Source organism: Lissotriton helveticus, chromosome 4_1, assembly GCF_964261635.1.
Source record: "Lissotriton helveticus chromosome 4_1, aLisHel1.1, whole genome shotgun sequence".
In the NCBI taxonomy this organism is placed as follows: Eukaryota; Metazoa; Chordata; class Amphibia; order Caudata; family Salamandridae; genus Lissotriton; species Lissotriton helveticus.
This window is the reverse complement of record NC_136063.1, coordinates 1936537548-1936561982: the sequence shown is the minus strand read 5'-3', so window position 1 is coordinate 1936561982 and position 24435 is coordinate 1936537548. Positions and strand designations below refer to the sequence as shown.

General features: G+C 45.9%; 1 protein-coding gene across 1 annotated transcript in view; it reads right to left on the bottom strand.

The window, feature by feature from the left end:
* Positions 1–24435, bottom strand: part of LOC144829455 (transmembrane 9 superfamily member 2-like) — a 1692131-nt gene that overhangs the window by 313622 nt on the left and 1354074 nt on the right. The window contains exon 14 of the mRNA XM_078688619.1: positions 18818–18969. Coding sequence (XP_078544745.1) covers positions 18818–18969 — 152 coding nt within the window. The remainder of the gene's footprint in view (positions 1–18817; positions 18970–24435) is intronic.

Sequence of the window (24435 nt, the reverse complement as noted above, 5' to 3'; positions counted from 1 at the left end):
TGGTTGAGGTCTTTCTTGGAGGGTTGTTTGGCTGCTCTGAGGCTGCTGTAGCTGCAGTTCCGGCAGGTGAAGGGGCCGTGCGTGCGTTTCGGGTCAGCCTTGAAGCAGGTGTGGGTCTGTCCAGGGTTGAGAGCATGGAGTGTTCTGGCATCGTAGTGGTGGTGGTCATCGTGGCGGGTGCGGGACCCGGGGTTTTGGTGCTGAGCGCGGTCCGGGCGCAACGGGCTTGACTTAGGCCGTGCAGCAGCCACCATATATGGGAATGTGGGAGGGAGGAGCAGCTGGGAGGAGGGTGGCAGGGGCAGCAAATGGGCAGTGAGGGGGGCGGGGACGGGAGTGGCGAGGGCACCAAGGCAGTCGGGCACAATCAGGGCAGCGAGAGGGAATGGAAAGCAAGAAAACAAGCACAATCAGGGGATTAAAAGGTAAGAAAACGAGCACAAATAGGGGAGCAGAAGGCAAGAAAAACAGGCGCAATCAGGGAACAGGAGGCAAGAAAACGGGCACAAATCAGGGGCAGCGAGGGGGGAGCAGAAGGCATTAAAAACGAGTACAAATCAGGGGAGCAGAAGGCAAGAAAATTAGCACAATCAGGGAACAGAAGGCAAGAGAACGGGCCCAGATAAGAATGCAGGCACAGGGGGTAGATAGGCAACAGCGGTCACAGACACCAGAAGACAGTATGGGCAGAACAGGGAAGACAGACAGACAGCGACAGTGATACAAACCTAAGGCCTACCACTGGCCACCAGGGATGAGGTGCAGGTGGTAGCTTGCGGGTGGAGGAGGGCCTCGACTTCTACAGAACGGCAGCTGGGGCAGGGTCAGGACACACAGGCGGAGCTGTGTGGCGGGGGAGCGTCCTACCAGCAAGGTCAAGGGTCGCTCTCCTCACCGCACAGCGGTCGGCCTATATGGGGAGGTGCGAGGGAGGAGTAGCGAATGGGCAGTGAGGGGGCGGGCCGCATGGGTCGCAGCGGTGGGAACAGGAGCAGCGAGGGCACCAAGGCAGCCGGGCACAATCAGGGGCAGTGAGGGGGAACAGAAGGCAAGAAAACAAGCACAATCAGGGGGGCAGAAGGCAAGAAAATCAAGTACAATCAGGGGAGCAGAAGGCAAGAAAAACTAGTGCAATCAGGGGAGCAGAAGGTGAGAAAAACTAGTGCAATCAGGGGAGCAGAAGGTAAGAAAACAAGTGCAATCAGGGGAGTAGAGGCAAGAAAACTAGTACAATCAGGGGAGCAGTAGCCAAGAAAACGAGCACAATCAGGGAACAGAAGGCAAGAGAATGGGCACAGATAAGAATGCAGACACAGGGGGTAGATAGGCAACAGCGGTCACAGACACCAGAAGACAGTATGGGAAGTACAGGGAAGACAGACAGCGACAGTGATACAAACCTAAGGCCTACCACTGGCCACCAGGGATGAGGCTCAGGGTGGAGGACGGCCTCAACTTCTACAGCAGCGGCAGGGTCAGGACACACGGGCGGAGCTGTGTGGTGGGGGAGCGACCTACCAGCAAAGTGTTTAAGCATAGGATTACCACAGGGCCACCCACGTCGAGATAGAAAGGGACAAAGGGCCATATGTATGTAGGTGCCCATTTGCGAATCTCAAATAGCGAATTTTTAGAAATCGCTATTTGATATTTGCAAATTGGTGTGTATGTAGAAAATCTCATTTTTTGCGATTTCTTAAAATTCCTTAATTGCGATTAGCAAATTGCGATTCGCAATTAAGGAATACTTTCCCATTCATATCTATGGGCCAGGAGACCCATAGGAATGAATGAGAAGTTATTCTCAATTTGCGATTCGCAATTTGAGAATCGCAAATTGAGAATAATTTCAAGGGTGTAGGGTGTCCAAAGGACACCCTGTTGCACCCCTGAAATTAGCATGGGTGCACATGTGGTGCACATACATGCCCTAAGGGCATGAATGTACTTCACAGTGCACTTTGAATAATGCAATAAAGTGCATTTTTCAAGGAATTCGCAAATTTCCACCAACTTGAAGTTGGTGGTAATTTGCGATTCCTTAAGGCCAATTTTCATTTTTAAAAATGCTTCTTACATTGCATTTAAGGAATCGCAAAATGTGCGATTCCTTAAATGCAATCGCAAAATAAGGAATAGCAAATTTTGCGATTCCTTATTTTGCACGCAGATTTGTCAATACATACCATTTGGCCAAATTGCCTTCGCAAGCACCGAAATTCTGCGAATTTCAGCGTTTGCGAATACAATTTGGCTTGATACATATGGCCCTAGGTATTTTGCCATTTCTACAGCAAAGTCTTCAAGCACAGTGCTGTCCTTGCCGAGTTGACGAAAGTCATTTATCACTCCAGGCACAGTATTACAGCTTTGCATTGGTAAAATACCAACTTAAGCCAACCTGAAATGAGTAAAAGCAACCCCTAACACAGTGTTTTCCTCTAATTAGAGCTCTTCAGAGAGGTATAGCTTTGTCCAGACACAAGGGAGCACCCAGTATAAGTCAAAACAAAACCCTTTCAGGCATAGAGTGACACATAAATAAAATTAATAATAATTAATGTATGCGTCACTCTATGCCTGAAAGGGTTTTGTTTTGATATATATATATATATATATATCCACCATACAGTTTAGCTGATGCCCAAGCCACTTGCCACGGCGGGCGACACGGCAGAGTAGCAAACCCTTAACATCCATACTCGTCTGGTGACTCAGTCAGTTGATTGTCCGCTAACAAGAAAAACACCAGTGCCGTGGCCAGTATAAACAGATGTGTTTATTCATGATTTGCAACACAAATCCAGACGCGTTTCAGATTTACAGCACTCCTTTCTCACGGGCAAGGTTTGTACATTTTCAGTTTCTTTTAAAGGAACATGTGCCCAATCACTGCGCATGATCATCGACTTAAAAAACATCTTTCTGACTGTTCACCGATGATCTACATCAATAAAGTTTTCAGGAGGATCAAAAAATTGAGGGAAACACGTCACATGTTTGGTAAATTCACAGATTATTTTTTGTAGGTGTTTCTAGCAATTCATAGCATACATTGCGAGCGTGCTTCACTTCCGCCCATGTGGGCGAACAAATATCATGTCTTAAACACAATTTAAACCATTATAAATAATATAATGAAAATTGAACATGTTGGTTTCAATAAATCTTAACACAATTGCGGCAGCACAGGTGACCATCAGGAATAATGGTCAAACCCAAGTGGGCATTAATCAACAATGAGCAACAACCTCAATGTTATATTCTTAATCGCTGCCCGTTTGCTAAAGTTGAACCAATTCCACCCCTGTGGGCATAGAACTGGTTAATGCCACTGGAAGCATCAAGCAAAGTGCTTAAGAAAAGAAAAGAGGTGAGGGCCTTCGCAAGTCAGTTGAATCTAGCATTCCTTTACCAAAGGTTGGCTTAGTTTCATTAGACGAGGCTAAAACAAGACAGAGTTGTTTGGGTTACTGAGTAGGTGTATGCAACTTATTAACATCAAAGGAAAACAAGTAAGTGTTACACCTGTCGGGATCAGCTGTGGCCCGTGCAGGTGGGATCGGTGAGGCCGGGTGGGGGTGTGGGGATTTCGACAGACGTGGGAACATTAATTATTTATTTAACTTTCCCATATGGCCGTCTGTTGAATCCTCTGCCCATCTCTCCCCCTTCTCCCTCCACCCCACACCACCACTCTTACCTGCAGAGGCCGCAGCTGGTCAGGATAAAGTTGCAAGTTCCACACGAATTAAGAATTTCAAAATGATATCTCCTTGCAATCATGAGCAAGCGGGCACACACGTTATACTTAATTCTTCCCATACTGCAACTACGGTCATGCCAAAGTAATGCTTTGTTCAGTAGATAATCATGTACTTGTTCTTCCAACTACTAATTTTAAAAAGATTTGTTGTCAACAATTGTGATTAGCATTTGGTACAGGAAAAATGTTCTGCTACGTACCAGCTCAAAGTATTGTAGCAAGCTTAATCATTGATGTATGTGAATCGCTGCCCTTTTCCATGCTGCTACCAGTTGCGACACCAAATCTGTTTTCATGGGAGAGGGAAGGAAGCAGAGGAAGACACCTAGATGGCACTATCTTCTGCTACATCCGTATTTAAATTTCTGTCAGATCAACCAAGTTCTGATGATCCAGTGCACTTCGAAAATGTCGAAATTTAATGTACTTGTCCATTGCATGAAATAAACAGTCTCACCAATGCATGTTTGTAAGTGGCAACAGAACTACTGAAAACATCCAACCTACACAAGACACTCTTCTTCAACATGTTAACCCCTTTACTGCGGCGGCTATTCCGCCGCAGTGCTACGGGTTTTGGGCGGCCGCATGCTCGTGACGGAGCCGCTCCGTCACGAGCCTCGGTTGAGCTGTGCTCGTGACGGAGCGGTTCCGTCACGGCCCGCCCCGCTCAATAGAACGTTCAGCGCAGGCGCGGAATTCGCACCGCGCATGAGCGTTCTATCGAGCTGGGCGGGCCATGACGGAACCGCTCCGTCATCAGCACAGCGCACCCGTAGCTGATGACGGCGCGGTTCCGTCATCAGCATGGAACGGGTTAAACGATCTGCGTACCAAGGGGGACATGTTTTGGGTCAGACTTTAACGCCCATCCAAGAATTGCCAGATTTAAATGATTGGGGTTGGAAGCAGATTAATGGAGTAATGATAACACATGGGACAACATTCAGAAGCACCTAAGGCATGAAAAGAACTTATTTCTTGTCAGTGCAAAAAGTCATGCCGAAATCAATGCAAATGCTCGAAGGCAAGCCTCCTGTGCACCGACCTTTGCTTTTGCATTAAAAACTGTTATCAAGATTAAAACAGTATACAAACTCAAATCAACATGGTTTCGTATTATAGAAATGTTATCAGGGTTTAATATAGTCTCGTAGTATTTAATTACAATGGTAACAATATCCACAAGTTCACAGTATGTGTTGTAAGGATGCAAAGTGTGTTACTTATTCTTGGCGTACTTATTGGAGGCAATTATGGTTTAATATTTATGACGTCAGTCTAGATCCAATGTGGGCATGCACATGAAATGCACTGACATGTACACAGGACCTTTTGTGCCAAATTTGATATTAATCAGAAGATTTAAAATAATTTTTTTATATTTGTCAAACATCTTATATTTTGATTAGACTGTAGGACGTGACAAGCAAGATCCACTTGGGGTCTTGCTCTTTTATGATTACTAATGTACCAACTTTCAATCTTCTATCATGAAGTGAACGACTTTTTAGTCCAACGGCTATACAGCTATAATAAAACGATTATTATTCTAGAAGAACAAAAAGATTTCAGACAGAATCAACCTATAGACAACTGGCTATCTTTACACTGCATTGTAGAAAAATATTTCACCCAACGAAAACTTCACATTTGCAGTTTGTGTTTTATTCACAGCTTTTTAGTGCTTGAGCGGAGGTAAACAATGGCAAAGAATAAGTCATTGCAGTTCACTAGATTACTTTCATTTTCCTAAAAAGTGTGGGGGGGCTGATGCAGGCACGTATCCACTGTTTAAATGTCCTAAACTAACTGATTTCTCCTTATAGATGAATGCCAATTAGCATGAGACACGAGTCCAAGGATAGTCATCATTAGCTTTACCACCACTTGGAAGCAAACACTTCAAGAATACATTGTTAGGACTGAAACACAGACTGGAATGAGCTCCCTTCGCCCACTGCTTAAATACACTTCATTACTTGGCTAGAATTCTTTTTTAGATCTAGTCCAGTGCCAGATAAACACACAAACAGTGGTCTAACGCTGTATTTTGACACCTTTGCCATTTGTTCCCCCGCCCCCCACCCATTCAAAAAACGATTTACATGCACCCTTAAAATTAGCATTGGTACTCCTCAAAATATCCCGTGGCTGACCAGATGATTTTATTTTAATTGTTATACTAAATCCGGCCTTTATAAGACTAAGGCGGTGCTTTGAAAAGCTGTATAATATACAGTGCAATATTTTCATTGTAGATAATCTTAGAAAACAGATAAGCAATTTATTGATTACTGCTACGTAGATATCTGATAAAGTAAGTGTATACTATTCAAAAACGTATATAAACGAATATCTTATAAGAATATTTGTGGGAATGTTACTAATTCTAAAGCACACATGGCATACCAAGTATGGGTGAGCATCTGAGGTAGGAACACAAAAATGTCTGACTTGTAAACTACTGAGGGTAAATAAAACCTTGGAAGTGTCAATACTGCCTAGACGGTTAAAACCACTTTGACTGGTCTCACCTATTAGGGATAGCTTTCCACTCCAACATAATCAACAATATGTAAGGATGACCGGAATACCCTGCTCAGCTTCAAGCCTTGTCTGATGCCAGAGCAAATATACACGAATTACATTCTTGCCACAAAAAAAATCCATTTAAAGAGAAGGCTTGGCAGGCAGCTGGTCAAAATGGAACGAGTATTAAGTGAAAATTTGGGACGGAGATGATTAAGCAATTAAACCTAGCGTGTGTGCAGCCATAACTGGTAACCATTTTCCCCCAAAAACAAATATTAATCTTAAATAATTGTAATTCCTATCAGCCAGAAAAATCGTGTTTTGGATACATAAAATGTCAAAATCTGCCTATGTGTTGTTGCTGGATATCCTAGCAGTTTGCTTTAAAATCCAGGAAGTAAAATACAGTTCTTGCTAAATGAGCAGAGGATCTATTTAAACGCCTAGCACTAAGACACATATGAAAACGTGGCTTGAACAGGCGTTCACAAAAGCAATACGTTTGGCAAATAGAGAGGGAAGTATCCATCAGGTGCAACATCAATTGCATCTGCTCACCGTCTCCGAAAGGAGCACTACGACATGTCCCCTCCATCACTGGCTGGAAAGCTGTACTATTCTGAGAGAGTGGGTCTGTGATGCAACACTGAGTAGGGTGGGACAGAAGTAGAAGACATCGAAGGGGCGGAGTCTTGAGTGCCTGAGGTGCTGAGAGGCACTGGGGGCGTGGAAGTATTGGCCAGGTCAGTGGTGCATGGGTGCTTGCCATGGGCTGGATGAGTCTGTGATGCTAGTAGGTACTCTGCAGAGGAGACAACCGGGTCAGTCTTGCCTTCTGGAACTTTTAAATGGGCTCCAAGTGGCAGCAGCTTAACTAAATACTTTTGTGCAGGGATTTTTATCCCCTTGCAATGCAGAAGGGAAGGTGTTTTTCCCCTACCACCGAACAGAAACTCTCCTTCATTTTCCTTAATAATAAGGCACTCATCATTCCTCATAAAAACTATACAGTGTTTAGCTTTAACGAGCTGCAGTACGGTGCCATTGAAGGCAAAGCTCAAACACAGATTGAAGTGGTAGAGATACCTGGACTGGCAGAAAGGCTTCAAGTTATGCCGCTATACTGCAGATGTTACAACAAAGAAAGTGCTGGCATCACTACTTCTGCCATTTCTGAAACATGTGCAGCCCCATCAAAAACAGAACCCAAGAGTGAAAGTGTAGGCATTTCATAGAGCATTCATAAATTCACATAACAGAAATTATTCCAGGCTTCCATTATGTGTGACAAATTAAACAAGATGGTTTGGGTTTCTGCTTGCTAATGGAGCGTGATCCTGCGTACGATGGACTGGCATGGCACTGTGAAGGGTATCTGCGGTTACAGGGGCACGAAAGTAGGATCCAGAGCTATAACAAATGTGTAACACACTTGGACTGATAATGTTCAGTGGTCTGGTTCTATAAGTTACTTACTTAACTTGGTAATGTTTTTCTGGTAGAGACAAACTGTAGATTTCTCGCCTTTTTGAATTCTTCCCCAAGAGTCAGGCTGGTTCTCCCCAAAAAATTAGCAGTACTCCTTGGGGCTAGAAGGTGGCACCAATGGCTGTGACGTGCGCAGGAGATATAAAGGGACCATCGATGTGCGCTAACATTAGTTGCTTTCTTAGACAGCCACAGAAACCGAGCCAAAGAATTTGCTAGTGACCAGCGTGCAGGTTCCTCTTTGGGATCTTTTGTGTGAAGAGGCCAGTTCACAGAGCAGGAAGGTGGGAGACTGTTATATCCTGCTTATTTTTTTATGTTTATCCCAGTTTACCTGGCTCCTAGCTGCTCAGCCAGTGTGAGTGTCCTGAGTGGAATGTTGGTGGTATGGTGTGACAGTTGAAGATGGGCTGAGCAGCAGGCAGGCTTGCTCCTGGTGGGGCTGTTGTACATGGACTATCGGCTGCTGTGCATGGACTACCATGCTGACGTACATGAATACCAACCTGCAACAAAGACTAATAAAGAAACTACTAAGATACAACTCGGCTACGTCTGTTAAGATGCAACATATTTTTGGCGACGACCTGCAGACAGACCTATGCGTGCTTCTGGCTTTACAGAAGTTGTCTCTGTCTGGACTGGACATTGATAATCTAAGGTAATTTACAGAAATTAAGAAACAAGTCTCAGGGATGAAGTACCAGGCCTACCAGGCCTACCAGGCCTGCCAGCCCCACCAGTGTCCTTCAGACTGGACGGCCCCAGCCTGTGTGTACTTCATTTACTTAAAGGTCTATCATATCCTTGTAATGTAACAACCTGTAGGAGTACTGGATCTCACAGCTATATTAACTAAGGAATAATCTCCACCACAGTGTGTGCATGCAGATTTGAGGTAACTGGTTTTGGTGGTGTTTAGAAGATTACAAGTTTTACAACTGTGGAGTTTACAAGCTGCATAGGCTTCTAAATGTGTGCGCTGGAAGGGAGATTGCTGCACACTGTCTCTTTGTGCTTTTTACAATGTACTTGAAAGGAACGTCTTACTTTTTTACATTAATTCTGCTGAAAAGTATAGTGGCATGTTGCACTATGCTGTCTTTTCCGAGTGGGTTTCCACTGCTGGAAAATGCACAGAATTTTAAATGGAACCTGGTCGCGGAACCAGTGCAGGAGCGGGACTGTTGCGGTGAGAACATTTCAGTAACATCTACTTAAAAGGCTTTGGAAAAACAGCCCAGAAACCGGCGGCATCTGTGGGACTTTTGCGGTGAGGCAATTCTTGTGTTACATTTTGTCTTATCACTTGCGGCAGCATCCCCACCTCCCTCCCCTTCTGCAGTTTAACCGCTGTGGTGCGGATTCAAAACAGAGGCACAATCTGTCCGCAGAGCGCACAGGCTTACCTGCTTTACGGGTTCGAGTGGATGTGCTGCATGGCATTCTGTGAGGACACTGTTGTTAGGCGGAAAATCGTGCTGTTTTCTGACGGACCCACCTTGTGCCATCCGGAGCAGTTTCGTCTACATGCCGCCAACTTCACACTTTGGGGAGCGGAGTATGAAGAAATATTAATTTGGAATTTGCGGCTTTCTTTCGGGTGGAAAGAGCAACGGAGCAGTTTATTTGCCACACGCGAGGGGAATTGTTTTAACTGAATAGGACCGTCTGCAGAATGGCGGTGAGTCGACTTGGGCATGGACGGACTGCGGGGCGAGGCGTTTGCTCGAGAGGATACTTGAAGTGGCTGAGAACCTTTGGGCTGTTTTCTTGCCCAGAGTAATGTGCGGCGTGTGGAATGAATTACCAGCGGTCTGTTCATGTGGCACAAGTAAAGCACATGCGCGTGGTGAGGAGCTCGACCCGTGTGGCTACACCGAGCCTGAGGAGCATCTGGCTACTTCGGTCAAGCGCTCAAGACTAATGGATAATGACTGTGTCTAAATTGCAGTTTAAACTAGCATTTACAATGCAATGGTTTCGCCTTTGGAAAAGTTAGAGCTATTGGCATTGTAAATGACAACATTTGTATTTATGTGTTGGTTTTGAAAACAGATAAATAAATGGCATTGTCTTTTACATTGCCATTAGCTTAATCTCTCTCAAATGTAAAACCTATTGAACCCTACGGACGAGCTCAGCAGACAGCAATTACTACCACACACACACCCAGAGCCCCCCCCACACACACCCAGAGTCCCCCACACACACACCCCCAGAGCCCCCCCCCCACACACACACACACACCCAGAGCCCCCCCCCCCCACACACACACAGAGCCATATATATATATGTAAAAGTAATTATCCAAATATCAGCTGGCTCTTCAGTTACAACGTTTCTGTGAGCTCGGATGACTTGCTCATTGAACTGTGCCATAGAGTCCAAGAGCTGCTAGTCTGTCCATACTATCTACTGTCCATTTACCACTCCATCAAATGAACAGCTTCCAAACCTTAACCCAGAACCGTAACCTCATGTTCCCCTACTAGCAGTGCCAAAAAAACTAAAGCCCCGGTCACAATAGTAACCAGTGGACCAAACATGTTCATTGTCTTAACTTCCCTCGTGTCAACAACCACATGAGAAAATAAAGATGAACTGCTACAATCAGCGAGCAATACACACCAAGTAAGTCTATATTTCTAACAAAATTACCCCTTAATCAGTGCCTCGCAAAGAGATGACGCCACATAACAGTTAAAGAAACACGATAATCACTGCCTACCATGCCCATAAACTAAGAAATCCGGGTTTGAGCCACGAGCACCATCCAAGACTTGCTCAGTCACAACCCAGAATCACCGCCACGGAAGTAATGTTATAGCCCAAAAGCCAAATTGGTGGTGTTCAACCAAAATTTAGAGGGGGGGAGAACAGGGCTATGAATGTCCCGTAGATGACTAATGTAGGCGCAGTGCCACAAGAACGAGCCGTTCCTAGAGACCATATCACTGACAAAATTACGCAAAACTTAGAAAAAAAAAAAACAGTTCTCTTCATGGAGCACGTCAATTACAGTAAAAAAAACAAAAACACAATACTCATGTCTCCGGTATGTCCATTGCTGCAGAACGTGCCATGGAGTGACACGGGGTCAATGTACGGCCACATTTTTGTTGTGGGTTTCTCACTACTCTGTATAGCCATGTGCCACTCCTCCATGCCTGTAACCATCTAGCAGACCAAACTGGGTGAGAAATTAAATAATGTGGTAATCAACATATTTAACTATTTAATAAATCTGGCATACTTTCGTACAGCTTGTGATGACAACCGACTTGCCTCTTAATTCACCAATGTCATTGTCATCAGAGCTGCGGAGCAGGAATATTTCCAATTTCATGTTTAAAACTATCACTTCTAATAATAATTCGATATGCTGTGATGAAACACGCGTGTTAAAGCAGAACACTTGTTTTGAGTTTGCAGAAACAATACATATTTCTAGAAGATGTTGCTGCATGATTTGCGAGCCAGCGCAAGCTCTCAGAGCCAGGCCAGGCGGACCCTTGGCTCGGCTCCCACGGCTAATGTGTTGGCTCGGCTCGCCCACCTCTAATCCACATGTTCTGAAAGCCTCAAACGAGACAGAAACATGCCACCTCTTTAGACGCCCACAGAGCAGCAACAGGCGCCATTGGGGCGTGTCAAATGGCCGCCTAGCTAATCTTGTCGGGGGCTTCAAGGCGCTCTCTATAGGCGAACGGAGTGATACGATTTGGTTCTCTTTGCTCTAACATAATTTGTCTACAGTGTTATTATTATTTCGGAAGTAGTATTGGGGGCGGGGGTGTTGGTTGGCAGAGTCGGAGACCCGCACACGGACAGCGGAAGGGGGGACGGCACACGGGCAGCGGGAGGGGGGACGGCACATGGACAGCGGGAGGAAGGGGGGGCGGGAAAAGCACGGACAGCGGGAGGGGGGGGCGGCGGGAAAGCTGCGGAGCAGGAATATTTCCAATTTCATGTTTAAAACTATCACTTCTGATAATAATTCGATATGCTGTGATGAAACACGCGTGTTAAAGCAGAACACTTGTTTTGAGTTTGCAGAAACGTTACATATTTCTAGAAGATGTTGCTGCATGATTTGCGAGCCAGCGCGAGCTCTCAGAGCCAGGCCAGGCGGACCCTTGGCTCGGCTCCCACGGGTAATGTGTTGGCTCGGCTCGCCCACCTCTAATCCACATGTTCTGAAAGCCTCAAACGAGACAGAAACATGCCACCTCTTTAGACGCCCACAGAGCAGCAACAGGCGCCATTGGGGCGTGTCAAATGGCCGCCTAGCTAATCTTGTCGGGGGCTTCAAGGCGCTCCCTATAGGCGAATGGAGTGATAAGATTTGGTTCTCTTTGCCCTAACATAATTCGTCTACAGTGTTATTATTATTTCTGAAGTAGTATTGGGGGGCGGGGGTGTTGGTTGGCAGAGTCGGAGACCCGCACACGGACAGCGGGAGGGGGACGGCACACGGACAGCGGGAGGGGGGGGCGGCAAAAGCACGGACAGCGGGAGGGGGGGGCGGCAAAAGCACGGACAGCGGGAGGGGTGGGGGGGCGGCGGGAACGGCCAGCACTCACCTGGACCTGGACTTCCTCCGGCGGCGGTCGGCCGCGGAATGGCCAAAACAAACATGGACGACAAAGAAAAATAAACCCCGCCCATGGCCGCATGACGTTGTCAAAGGGGCAGAATGAGTAAAAATGGCCGGATCGCCCCCGAATCTGCTTCGCAATTGACGGACAGATCTCTGTTCCAATGGCTAGCCTCCATTTATGGAGCTAGCCAATGGAACAGAGGGGCGGGACATGAGTACACATCTCTAGACATAAGCTTTCGCCTTGCGCAGAAAGTCTGCTGCGCAGCCTTTCGGCGAGGCGAAACCTAAAAATGAATATTTGAGTATTTTCACAAAGGATGTGATGCCATTCTTTTACATTTGTCTCACATCAAGTTTATGGTGGGACATCAAACTGTCACATCCATGTTTTATTAATGGTGTTTGTGGTTAGGGGTTGTGGGTGCCAATCCGGATCCAGGCATGGATCCTTTGGGCCCTCTGTTGCCGGAACTGCCGGCATTGATGACCCAGGACCCTCAGCTGAGTCCACGGGCCCGAAGGCGCGCCAGCGAAGTCAAGCAGCCCAGAGATGCTGTGAAGCGCTTTGTAAACAGCTCAAAGCTGGGCAGGGGATGCTCCGGGAAAAGGAGGGAAGCAGTGAGTCATACCAGAAGCAGGCACCGAGGGCGGAGCCAGAGAGAGACAACGCTCCGGGTCCCGCATCACGTCAGCCGATGGACGGGGTGAAGGCAAAGAGCTACGGTGCTTCTTTGCCTTCTTTTTGTGCTTCAACTTACCCGAGGACGAAGACTTGGAAGACAAATGGTGATGGTGGCTCCGCGACCGTTCCCAAGACCTTCCTCACGACCGGAACCTCAAGCAGCGCAGAACCGACTGCCAAGCCTACAGAAGCTTTCAGGACCGCTCCTGCAAAGACTTCGGGTTCATGGCCCGACAGTCGGACCACAAATGGGTTGTGGTTGCGCTCCAGGCACCAGAGGCACACAAGGTGTAGAACCGTGACAGACATCAGCTTGTGACAGGAGTCACAAGGCTTGAATCCGGTTTGGCGAAGGAACATCCCTCGTGCACCAGGAGCTGAAGACGCGAAAAAGGCGTCGACAAAAAGTGTCAGTCAAAAACTGACTAAGGGGCAAGCTCTCTCCAGATCTGTGCTAGGCTGGTGCGGAAAAATAAAGAACTGACGTCAGTGCGCAGGGGCAGCATGTAAATAGACGCTGCAACATCATCCAAGCGGACACGACGCTGACGACGGAAGCGGAGTCAACCAACGCCACCTACCAACGTGCAGGTGTACTGCTACAGAAAAAATATCCGGATCCAGTCTGACGCCTGGGGGTAATTCTAAAGGTAAGGAAGTTAGAACTACAGTCTCTTTCAGATCAGTTTGTTGAGCAATCTCTAATCTGCACACCCTGGTCTATTTTGTGCTACTACTTCAGTGCTAGCAGAAAGTGAAGAGTCAACTGGTTTATTAACCTTGTTAACACATATTTTTTTCAATAGATCTTGAGGGAACATTCCACTCTTAATATTAAACAGGTCCCTTTTTCCATAAAATACCATTGTACTGATTGCTTCACATTGACAAATTTCTCCTCACACACGTTTACCCAATCTTCATCCACATTCCACACACACACATTGTTGTGCTGCACACAGTTCTAGATTCATGCCCAAATTTCTTTGGTCACAAGAACCTAAAAGTGTTCTCCATTAATCAAAAAGAGCACCTTGCCCTAAACAGACCTCTTAAAAGTAGTCGAAAATCACCATAAATGGCGACCCTTAATCAGCAGCCACCTCTAAGACGACTATTTCAACTGAAATGTCATACTTAGAGGATCACATGGGCCTTCACCAATTCCTTAAATACATTTTTGTTTTACATGCTTAACTGGTTCTTCGACAGACGGAACAATTCTGCTCATTTCACATTGCTTTCTTTTCAGTACTTTAATTTTAAATGACTGACTTGTTGACTACACAACTACTTTCAAGAACAGATTTAGTATTCCCTGCACGACCACCGCCTTGTACCTAACCAGCTTAAAATCAGCTGGCACCCTCTCAATAAATTCATAGTGTTCGATACTTTCAGCAATGTCAGTGCCCTTGTTTTCTTTTAAATCATCAGCAGTGGTGTTCCATTTTTTTTAATTTAAAAAAACGAGTATTTGATCGCTAATATATACATCAGCAATATCCCCAAATTCACAGGTGGCATCTATTACTGTGAGAACCGCAATGCACATTTCCTACATTTCCATGGTTTAGGTACCCACTTATAACAGGTGTAGACTGTGCTTTGTTCGAATTCTATGTTGGGTTAATTTATAAAAAAGAATCTTTTTCGGCTTCCATCCACCTTTGTAAACTCGGTAGGAGAATTGTCAGTAGGCAGATGATCACAAGTGTATTGGCCCTTGATATCTGGAAAGTTCAGTAGCAAATCTTTGCCAGTCCGCAGGAAATAGCCTTCAGACACAAGTAATAAAAAATAAGTTTTGAACAATTTGTACTATCTCCTCCATTTGCTGTAGGGCTTGCAAGGACTAGGTAGTAAAAAGCAGGGACCGATTACCACTTTCCGCAAAAAAACTGAAAAGAAAATTTGTTAGGGAGGCACTGTCAATTTGTATCAGGAGCAAAGTACAGCGCACAAATGTACATCAAACGTAACAAATGGTGCAAATGGCAAGTACTCCTCCATGACCGAGCAGTACAGCTCTGCATCCTTAAGAATACCTTCCTAGGCTGGCTGAAACAGGTACCGTCATATGTAATAAAGTATGTTTTCAACGAGCCCGAAAACAGGGCCGTTTCTAGGTGTTTTGCCGCCCTAGGAGAGAATTGAAAAATGCCTACCCCTCCCTTTTACTTTATTTGCAATTTGGACCAGTGTGTTGTGTGTGTGCGCGTGTGGGCAGTGTCTGGAAAAGAGTTTGTGTATGTGTGGGGGCGCGTGCGTATTTGTGGGTGTGTCTTCATGAATGTGTGCTTAGGTGTCTACAGAAAGGCTGTGTGCATGTGGTTTGCTTAGGTGTCTCTGCGGAGTCGTGTGTGTTTGGATGTCTATAGGGAGGTTGTGTGTGTGTGTGTGTTTGAATGCGTGTGTCTAGATAGGGAGATAGTCTGTGTGAGTTTGGGTGTCTATATAGGCCCTCTGAACCCGGCGCCAATGCTCTTGCTGCACTAATGGAGGCTACGGCTCTGGTCGGAGCATCCGATTAACGAAGGAACTGAGATTAGAGAAGGTTTAAACCTGGATCATCGCTCTGGGCCCACAGCAATGGAGTACAGTTGCTGCAGAACCTGGCCTCACGCTGGCTACATTAGGGACAAGCGTATGTTTTTCGGTCCAATGTGCATGGAAGCGAGTGACCACGAACCTCTGCTGCATCTCTAGCTGCCTCAATCTGATCTGGGGATGCATGTCCATTTTTCTGTACTACACTGCGCACTCAACACTCCTCATTGGAAAGCACAGGGAGCACGTTTCCCTAAACAATGTAAGTTCAGAAAGGTATTCTATCATCACACCTGCACCATTAAAGGCCCTTCCATGATGTTAGCATTTCTGAATCGTCCCGCTCCTATACCCCTGCGTCACATCCTGTTCGCAGGGGTATAGGAGCGAACAGGATGTGACGACAAGAACGGATTTTTTGGGAAGTATTGGGAAATATCTAGATCTAGACAGGGAAATATACAAAGGTACCATGCGCAGCACACAGCCACCTTGTGCCCTACAGCACATTACACTCAATGACGCAATGCAAAATGGTGGGGCCAACAGGCAGAATTTGAAGAGGGCCCCTGAGTCTCCCATATCTCACAGATTGAGGGACGGTCTCGATCTCCTTGGGCCCTCTTTAGAGACAACACCAATGAATATGGCAATCTCAGTGCAGTGGCCCCTCACCACATTCTGCAGGGGGAGGCATTGTTTTGCGTTACACCATGGGGCTAAATCGAAGCATATATCCTCCAGCCAAGGTTTATTCTGATCAGGTGTCATTTATATTAAGCAAAGTTTTGACTAGTGCCCCCACCTACCCACAAAGCGATACAAAAGGGGATGATGGACGGAGCGTTTGAGCAAATCAAACACTCACCCCCAGTCAACTGATCTGGGTTTAATCCATCACCATTCTTTAGCTCACTCAGCCACCCCAGTTCAGACATGGCCATATGCAAATCAGTCTGACCCTGTGCCTCATGGGAACAGTCCAGCCCAAACTGCCAAGCCATGTCTTTCCTAGACCGGAAACAAGCATCCTGGGACCGGTTTCGGATTCATAATCCTCATCAGCCAGGCTATCTTGAATCCCGTGGCCAAGTGAGCAAGGGACTCACGTCTGAGCATACCCTGCCACACTTAGGGCGAACAAAGCGATACAAAAGGGGATGATGGATGGAGTGTTTGAGCAAATCAAACACTCACCCCCAGTCAACTGATCTGGGTTTAATCCATCACCATTCTTTAGCTCACTCAGCCACCCCAGTTCAGACATGGCCATATGCAAATCAGTCTGACCCTGTGCCTCATGGGAACAGTCCAGCCCGAACTGCCACCTACCCACAGGCACAGAGGGGCTATGTATTCCTAAACAAAGGCAAAAGTCTGGGCGTGGGACAGACTTAGAATCTGCTTGTAGGTGCTAAATTAAGCTAAGTAAAGTAGACACCCCCAACCAGAGAAAGCTAATGAATTATCCCACACCAAAGGCGAAGTACGGGTATTTATTACTGTCTATAGTAAACTCTAGCCACACACCCCTGAATCTGAATTTGTATCATTCACACCTATGAACTGTTTATAAACGAAGGGCAGCACCATCATCCTTCATTTCCTCACCTCTATATGCTATTCAAATGTTACATTACGTCACGTCTTTGCTGTACAGAGATAACATAACATCTCTTCGCATCCGATGAGTGCTTATGCACCAACGTTTCGCACAGCCACTAGTTTTTTTCATGAGCTGCACTTCCTCTATGTAATTCGTTAGTCATTGCCTTCACGCGGAGCATGCTATGCACATAACATCCCTCGCGTCCCCATGGATGCCATTCATGAGCTGGGTGCCACAGAAGTTGGTGAGCCCAGGGGGAGAACAAGACAGTGAGCAGTCTCCAAATGCAGAGTCCCCAATCTAACCTCCACCCAGCGCTAGATCATGTCCCTTGCCTCACACCCCCACCAACTCCACGCGAGCTGCTTAGCTTGTGCATCCCCTCCTGCTGGTCAGCTTCGCAATTGCTTTACCGGAGCCCAAAAGAATCTCAAAAACCTTCTTGTCTGGCTGCGCCATTATCGTTCCGGGTCTTCCCTTTGCCGCCCTCCCCCTTTTGCCGCCCTAGGCGGCCGCCTAGTCCTGCCTAATGGTAGAAACGGGCCTGCCCAAGAAGCACGTCACATGCGTGCTGAGTACTTGTACATTATGGGCGGTATCTCAGCAATGCACATCAAAGAGAAATGGCACTTGTGCAACCAGCATTCCTGGAAGGGGACTGTCTCCTGAAAGCTGCTGAAGTGCTGCCACAGAGGTGGTAGCAGCTTGGCCTGGGCTATAAATTCTGTTCCGCTTGAGGAGTTTGCGGAATTTGAGCAATTTCGCGTTCGCGGAGAACGCAAAATTGCTCAAAATTCAGCGCTCCGCGACTTCGCGATTTTTTTTGCTTGTCCGCGTTCTCAAAATGCGTGTACACGAGATATTTCTCCCCGAGCACGCAAACAGCGATTGGGAACAGGAAAAAAGCATCGCGAACAAGCAATTTTGCGTGTTCGCGGAATTTCTGCGTGCTTGCTGAGATTTTTTACCGTTTGGCAGAAATTTGCGTAACGCAATTACGCAAATTCCACCCACCACTAGTAGCAGCCATGGACACAACAAGAGCGGAATGCCGTTGAGGGACTTCGGACCAAGTAGACTCATCTCCCATCTGTAGTGTACTGGGAAGAACAAGAAACACTGCAATAGGTTTGAAGTCCTTTAACCAGAGCGCGCTCACAATAATCTGACCGGACAGCAGCAGACGGGAGGATCAAGGAATATACGAACATGACAGGAATACAGAAAGAATTTACGGATATCAGAAGCATTTTATGCGATTAACTCATATACAGACTGCAATGCTACAGTGAGCTGGTACATGGATTTTTACAACTGCTGTGTAATAATGGCTGCTCGATTTCAATAACGAACAAGTTACTTTTTAATCTAATAAAAGGATTTGGAAACTAAAAAGTAGAAATCTTCAATTGCACGACTGCTCTACAAGCACTTTCGCAATAGTCTAAACAAAATATTTCCTTCAAAGGGACTCATGGGCAACACTTATAAATACATCGAGCTTTAGCATTGTTAAAATTGTTGAGCAAATAATACAATAAGGCTATTTTACAAAATGAATAGCTATTAAAACAGACTTACCATATGCTGTTCAGAATGAAAAACAGCTGAATAAAAATGCATCCAAAGGGTAAGATGCCCCCCATGAGGATACCCGGCAGCGGCTTTGTGAAAAAGGACTGCGTTGGAACTTGACGAGGAATCTGGTTTGTACGAACGGGATGTTCAACAGGCTGAAAAAGAGACAGCTTGTGAGCCTTGTACAATGAAAGGAAACACAGCTGAGCATTCTAGGGCATGTTTTAATGTGCACAGTATACCACTATACTTGTGAATTCTCAGAATTGTACAAAGTTGCTATGAGATCTCCATTTTAAACCGTTGCAGTTTGAACGTCTAAAGAAATTAAGACTAGAGTTATGTAAAACAAAAGTGCAAATCATAACTAATAATGCATAAAATGAACTTTAACATAATTGAATGCAGAGAGATAAAAAAAACACCAGCAGATTTGATCTCGGATATAAGAAAGCTGCCCAAATCTTTTCCTTTTAGACCGTTTTAATGGTTTTGATAAACAAATAAAATCACAGTAAACGATATGAGTGCTTCACTTAGCACTGCATTATTATACACGATCATCAAATCTAACCAGATATACTGGATAACAAACGAATTACGACTGAGCTACAAAAAAAAGATGCAGTTTCTTGCAGTATGAATAACCCTAGTCCGAGGCTTCTTTATTTCACGGATGGTGGCTCCAGACAGATTCAGGGCGCTCTCAGACCGGAACCAGACTCACAAATTCAGCCAAAGAGCAGCCGGACCCGAGAGCTCAGGTAAACACGTGGCTGCCACTGGCTAACGAATCTCAAGGACCTGAGATGGTTTCTACAAATAGACTACACTAGTAGGTGGATCTTGGAAGTCAGAAGTCACCTTCGGACGCTGTGGTGTACCCATGAATTGGCTTCAGCAAATCTTTCTTTGGTATGTGATTCACGGGGTGCTCTGTCCCAGTCTGCTGAGGCCGCCCTGCAGGGTTGGGGGCGCCAACGATGGAGACATTTTTTGCAGTGGTGTGATGGGGGTGTGATCCGCGTGTAAGAAATACAGGATTATCCAGATATCATACGATATGGAGGTGAGAAAGGGAGATGGGAGGGGTTTCCCCTTCCCTGGCGATTCCGGACTCCTCATGTTTCTGATATTTTACACTTTGGCAGCAAGATGAACAAGTGGCCACTTTATTTAAAAGGATGCACTTTGCAATGATAAATTATGAATTGCATGTGATGACAGAACGCTATTAAGCAATGATTTAAGATACACTACAGGACTGATTTTGTGATGATAATACAGATGCATCTTGGGACTTGAAGTAATGCGGTTTGGTCACGTGACGAAACGTATTTAATACACTTGTGTCTTGTGAGTGAATACCTCTTTTCCTGAGATCAAGGCATGAAAGCCGAAACGCGTAGGGGAGACTCTTGCAGCCACGGTAGAAGCAAAAATAAACGCCGTGGCTCTTTACACCAGGATATACATGTGTGACTCCCTGATATAACACTTAATTCTGTTAATGTATTTATGCTCTACTCTTTTCTGCCTATAATTGACACCTATTTTGAATTTGTTAGTCCTAAGGCCAGGGTCGGATTGGGATCACAATTTGGCCCGGGCAATGACAAAAAAAGTGGCCCACATTCAAGGGGCGTGGCCCACAATTAAGGGGCGTGGCCCAAATTCAGGGGGCGTGCCCTTTCATGAAACACCATTTGGTTACTCTTTGAAGTCTAATTTGTTGAGAAATATTTAGTAAATGAAGACTTTTAAAGCTTACAGAGCAAGTAACATTGGTAAAGACTAGGAGAAAACTAAATACTTACTTGCAGTTTTAACGCCCGGCACAATGCCGTTAGATACTCTTTTCCAACTAGCTATGTCCTAGACTCTAATCATCACATAAATCAGTATCTATTCATGAGTACCAATTACAGTACACATGATCCGATTTTTTATTTAAGGGCCTGGGCGATGAAGTGATCTGCCCAGAATCACAGGTTGTTGAGCAGACGCTGGGACTCACACTTGAATCCCGATCTCTGCAACTCTGGCGTCAGGTCACATATGCCTATGCACAGACCAGATACGTTTTAAGGCATGTGCAATGTGGGCTCTGGCCCAGGGGCCCAGCCTTTCAGGGAGCCCCCTGATAGAGCCAGCTCTGTTCTGCAGAGAATCATGCCCTAATGACCATGTATACTCTTTAAACAGATTGTTTTAAATACAATTTTTTCAAATGTATTTTTAATATGGGTGATGAGTAAGAACCTATCACAGGGATTTTGCAGAAAAATGTGTTTATGTTTCATGCAACATCCATAAAAAAATGTCTTTGAGATCAAACAGGCCATTACATATGAGAAATGGGAGGATGTCACTGAGATTATTTTCAGTAATTTTAGTGAGCTGCTACTGTGTTGTAATATTGAAAACACACGTCAATGTCCTTGAATATTAGATGTAAATACATTAAGAATTTGGACAAGTATGGTAGTGCTATGTCCAGTGACCAGCTGAAAGAGAGCATCAAAGAGCAGAAATTGGATTATAAATTCAAATCTGATCCGAACAGGGGCCCAAAAATATGTTTGGTCCAGGGCCCCCAAAATCCTTAAGATGTTTGGCACAGACAAGGAATAAAAGTGAGAGGATACTGTTCTTGCACAGGACATAGGGCCAAGGTGACAATGGCCTACATGCTGAGCAACAAAAAAAAAACGGCAAGGCCCCTTTCCGTCACGAAATTATTCGAGCTCTCCAGCGAAGGAGCACCTAATAAGCAGTGAAGCCCCTGCTATTACTAACCTACCCAGCCCTCCCCAGACCTTCAGCTCAGGAGCACATGAATAGCAGTAAGGCCCCTGCAATTAGTAAATTAATCAGCCCTCCCCAGCCCTCCAGGCCTCAGGGCAATGCCCTGCCAGGGGAGCACAAAACGCCAGGGCGAGGCTGAGGTGAAGATGGTGCAACTTGCAAAGATCACCTGGCCCCCACAGCGAGACCCATTCTTCCTGCCCACTGTGCTCTGAATGTGAAGGGCTGTGGGCGAGGTGTTAAAGCTAACACTGTATTTGTGCTGCGTGGGCCCCAGGGGGGGCCGAGGTGAAAATGTCTCAAAGGCCTGAGCAACACCTGGCCCCCAGGGAGGCCGATTTTTGCAAACAATCACCCCCTCCCCAGCCACCCGCAGCGTGATTGCTTTGCAGGGCAGGGGGTGAAGGAGAGGCCACAGCGGATAATCGCTGTGGCTGCACAGTGAAGCTGCTTTCATTTCTCTGTCTCTGTCTCCATGCCCTCTGTTGGCCGTTTTTTTCCCTCCCCTTTCCTAGTCCACAGAGAGCGAGAAATGAATGCAGCTTCACTGTGAGGCTGGGAAAGGGGAGAAAAAAACTGGCCCACAGAGGGCACGGAGACACCGGCCCTTCGGCCCATGCCCGAATGCCCGCATTGCCAATCCGCCCCTGCCTAAGGCCCAATTAAAAACATGAACAGTTGCACATTCGTCAACCTTCCATTCTAATGCTGACTCTACTTTTTCCATTGGATTAAAATGCCGAATAGCACAAATAAACTGAAGACCTATTGCATTTTTATACAATTACAGATTGACTCCTCTCCTAAAACATGATATTAAATCCTTATTACTTGTCTTACCATATCAGTTTAGTTAATTAAATAGAACTACTGTGAAACTCAGAATAACGTGTGAGCACCTGATGTGCCATGGCATAATTTATTTAAACACACTGATTAAATATCAATCAATTTAGTTGTGTTTTATAGAGCACAATCTTGAATCGTTGGGTATCAGGGCGCTTTCCAGGATTAATAGTTTGTACACAAAAGACATAGCGGAGGAGGGGTGGGGGAAGCATTTGGGAATAAGGACAGGTACATACATTTTACAAGAGTGAGAAGTCCAAGGGCTCAAGGTGGGATGCCCAGCGGTGCCAGGTGGGTAAATCCAAGGTGAAGTAGTCATAGAATATAAAACAAAGTCACTGAGGGGAGTGCAATGCAGGACTTAGGCAAGGAATTTGCCCTTCAGGAGGTTTTGCCCTCCTTTCTAAAGCATGCTAGAGACGGAATTCTTCGCATTGCAGGTGGGAATGAGTTCGATATTCTTGGTGCGGCACCAGAGAAAGCCCGATTGTAAGTTTTTCCTTTCGCAAGCGCGGAGGGTGGAGCAAGAGATCTTTGGCAGACCAAGAGTTCCTGGCTCCTCCAGATATCACGAGTTTCGTGGCGAGAACGGCAGGGGATTTGGTGTAAAGAGTCTTGTGAGTGATGCAAGCCAGTTTAAGTTGATTCTGATCTCAAGAGGGAGCCAGTTCACAGCTTATAGGTGTGGGGAAATGTGGTCGAATTTCTTTGAGCCTGTTAGGATTCTGACGGTGGCTTTGTGGCAGGCTTTTAAGGGGCCTGAGAGATCTTGGGTAGGCCCGAGAGGGTAGAGCATCCGTATTCGAGTCTGGAGATGATTAGTGCATGGACTGCCATTTTTAGGTCGGGAGTGTCAAGGAAAGGTTTCAGTTTTCTAGATTGCTCAGGTGAAATCTGGCTGTTTTGGCCATCAAGTTGATATGGTCACGCACATTCAGGCTGAAGTCTAGGGTTATTCCAAGGGATTTGGCTGAGTCCACTATGGGCGGTGGGCAGTTTAACGCTGTGATCGCCTTGGTCCATTCCTGAATGTCCGGGTTGGTTTTGGGTGGGGAGATTAGAAGAAATTCTGTGTTTTTTGTGTTCAGCTTGAGCTGGTTAGAGGTGAGCCATTGGACCGTTAGCTTCAAGGCCTCGTTCAGGGAAAGACTCTCCTCAAGAGAAGAGATTTTGATGTAGCTCTGGGTGTCATCCACATACAGGTAGTAGGAGATATTGGCAGTGCGTAGAACTTCTGCTACCGGTTTGAGGTAAAGATTGAAGAGGGTACGGGACAGGGTTGATCCTTGTGGGACTCCAACCGTGATCGGAGAGGGAGCGGACAAGTTACCAATGATTAGGAATCTCTGTGAGCGGTTATGGAGTAAGGACCTAAACCATTTGAGAACGGGGCCATCCAGTCCCAACCTGAGTTTAAGGTATTCGAGGAGTATTTTGTGGTTATCCCTATCAAAAGCCGAGGACAGATCTAAGACGATAAGGAGACAGGTTTTGCCTTGGTCAAGGGCTTGGAGGGCATCATCCACGAAGTGGAGAACGGTGGTTTCAGTGCTGTGCCCAGGTCTGAAACCGGATTGGAAGTCGTCTAGCAGGTGGAAGTTGGTGATGTGTTGGCTTAACTGCTGTTGCACTCATTTCTCCAGAACTTCGGTTAGGAGTGTGATATTGTATATAGGTCTAAAGTTGTCAGGGGAAGCAGGGTTCAACGTAGGTTTTTTAAAGATGGGGGTTACTTGACCAGCTTTTAGAGAGTCGGGTATCGACTCCTGAATTAGTGTGGCGTTGATTATTGCTGTCCAACTAGGAATGATAGATTGGGAGGCAGCAGCTTAGCAGTTTGAGGGGAGTGGGTCGTTGAAGTGGTTGTTTGGGTTTTGGGGGGATAGAATTTTCAAGACAGAATGGTCGTCATAAACTTTGAAGTTGGACCAGAGCGCTGGTTTTTGGGTGAGATCTGGGGGGCA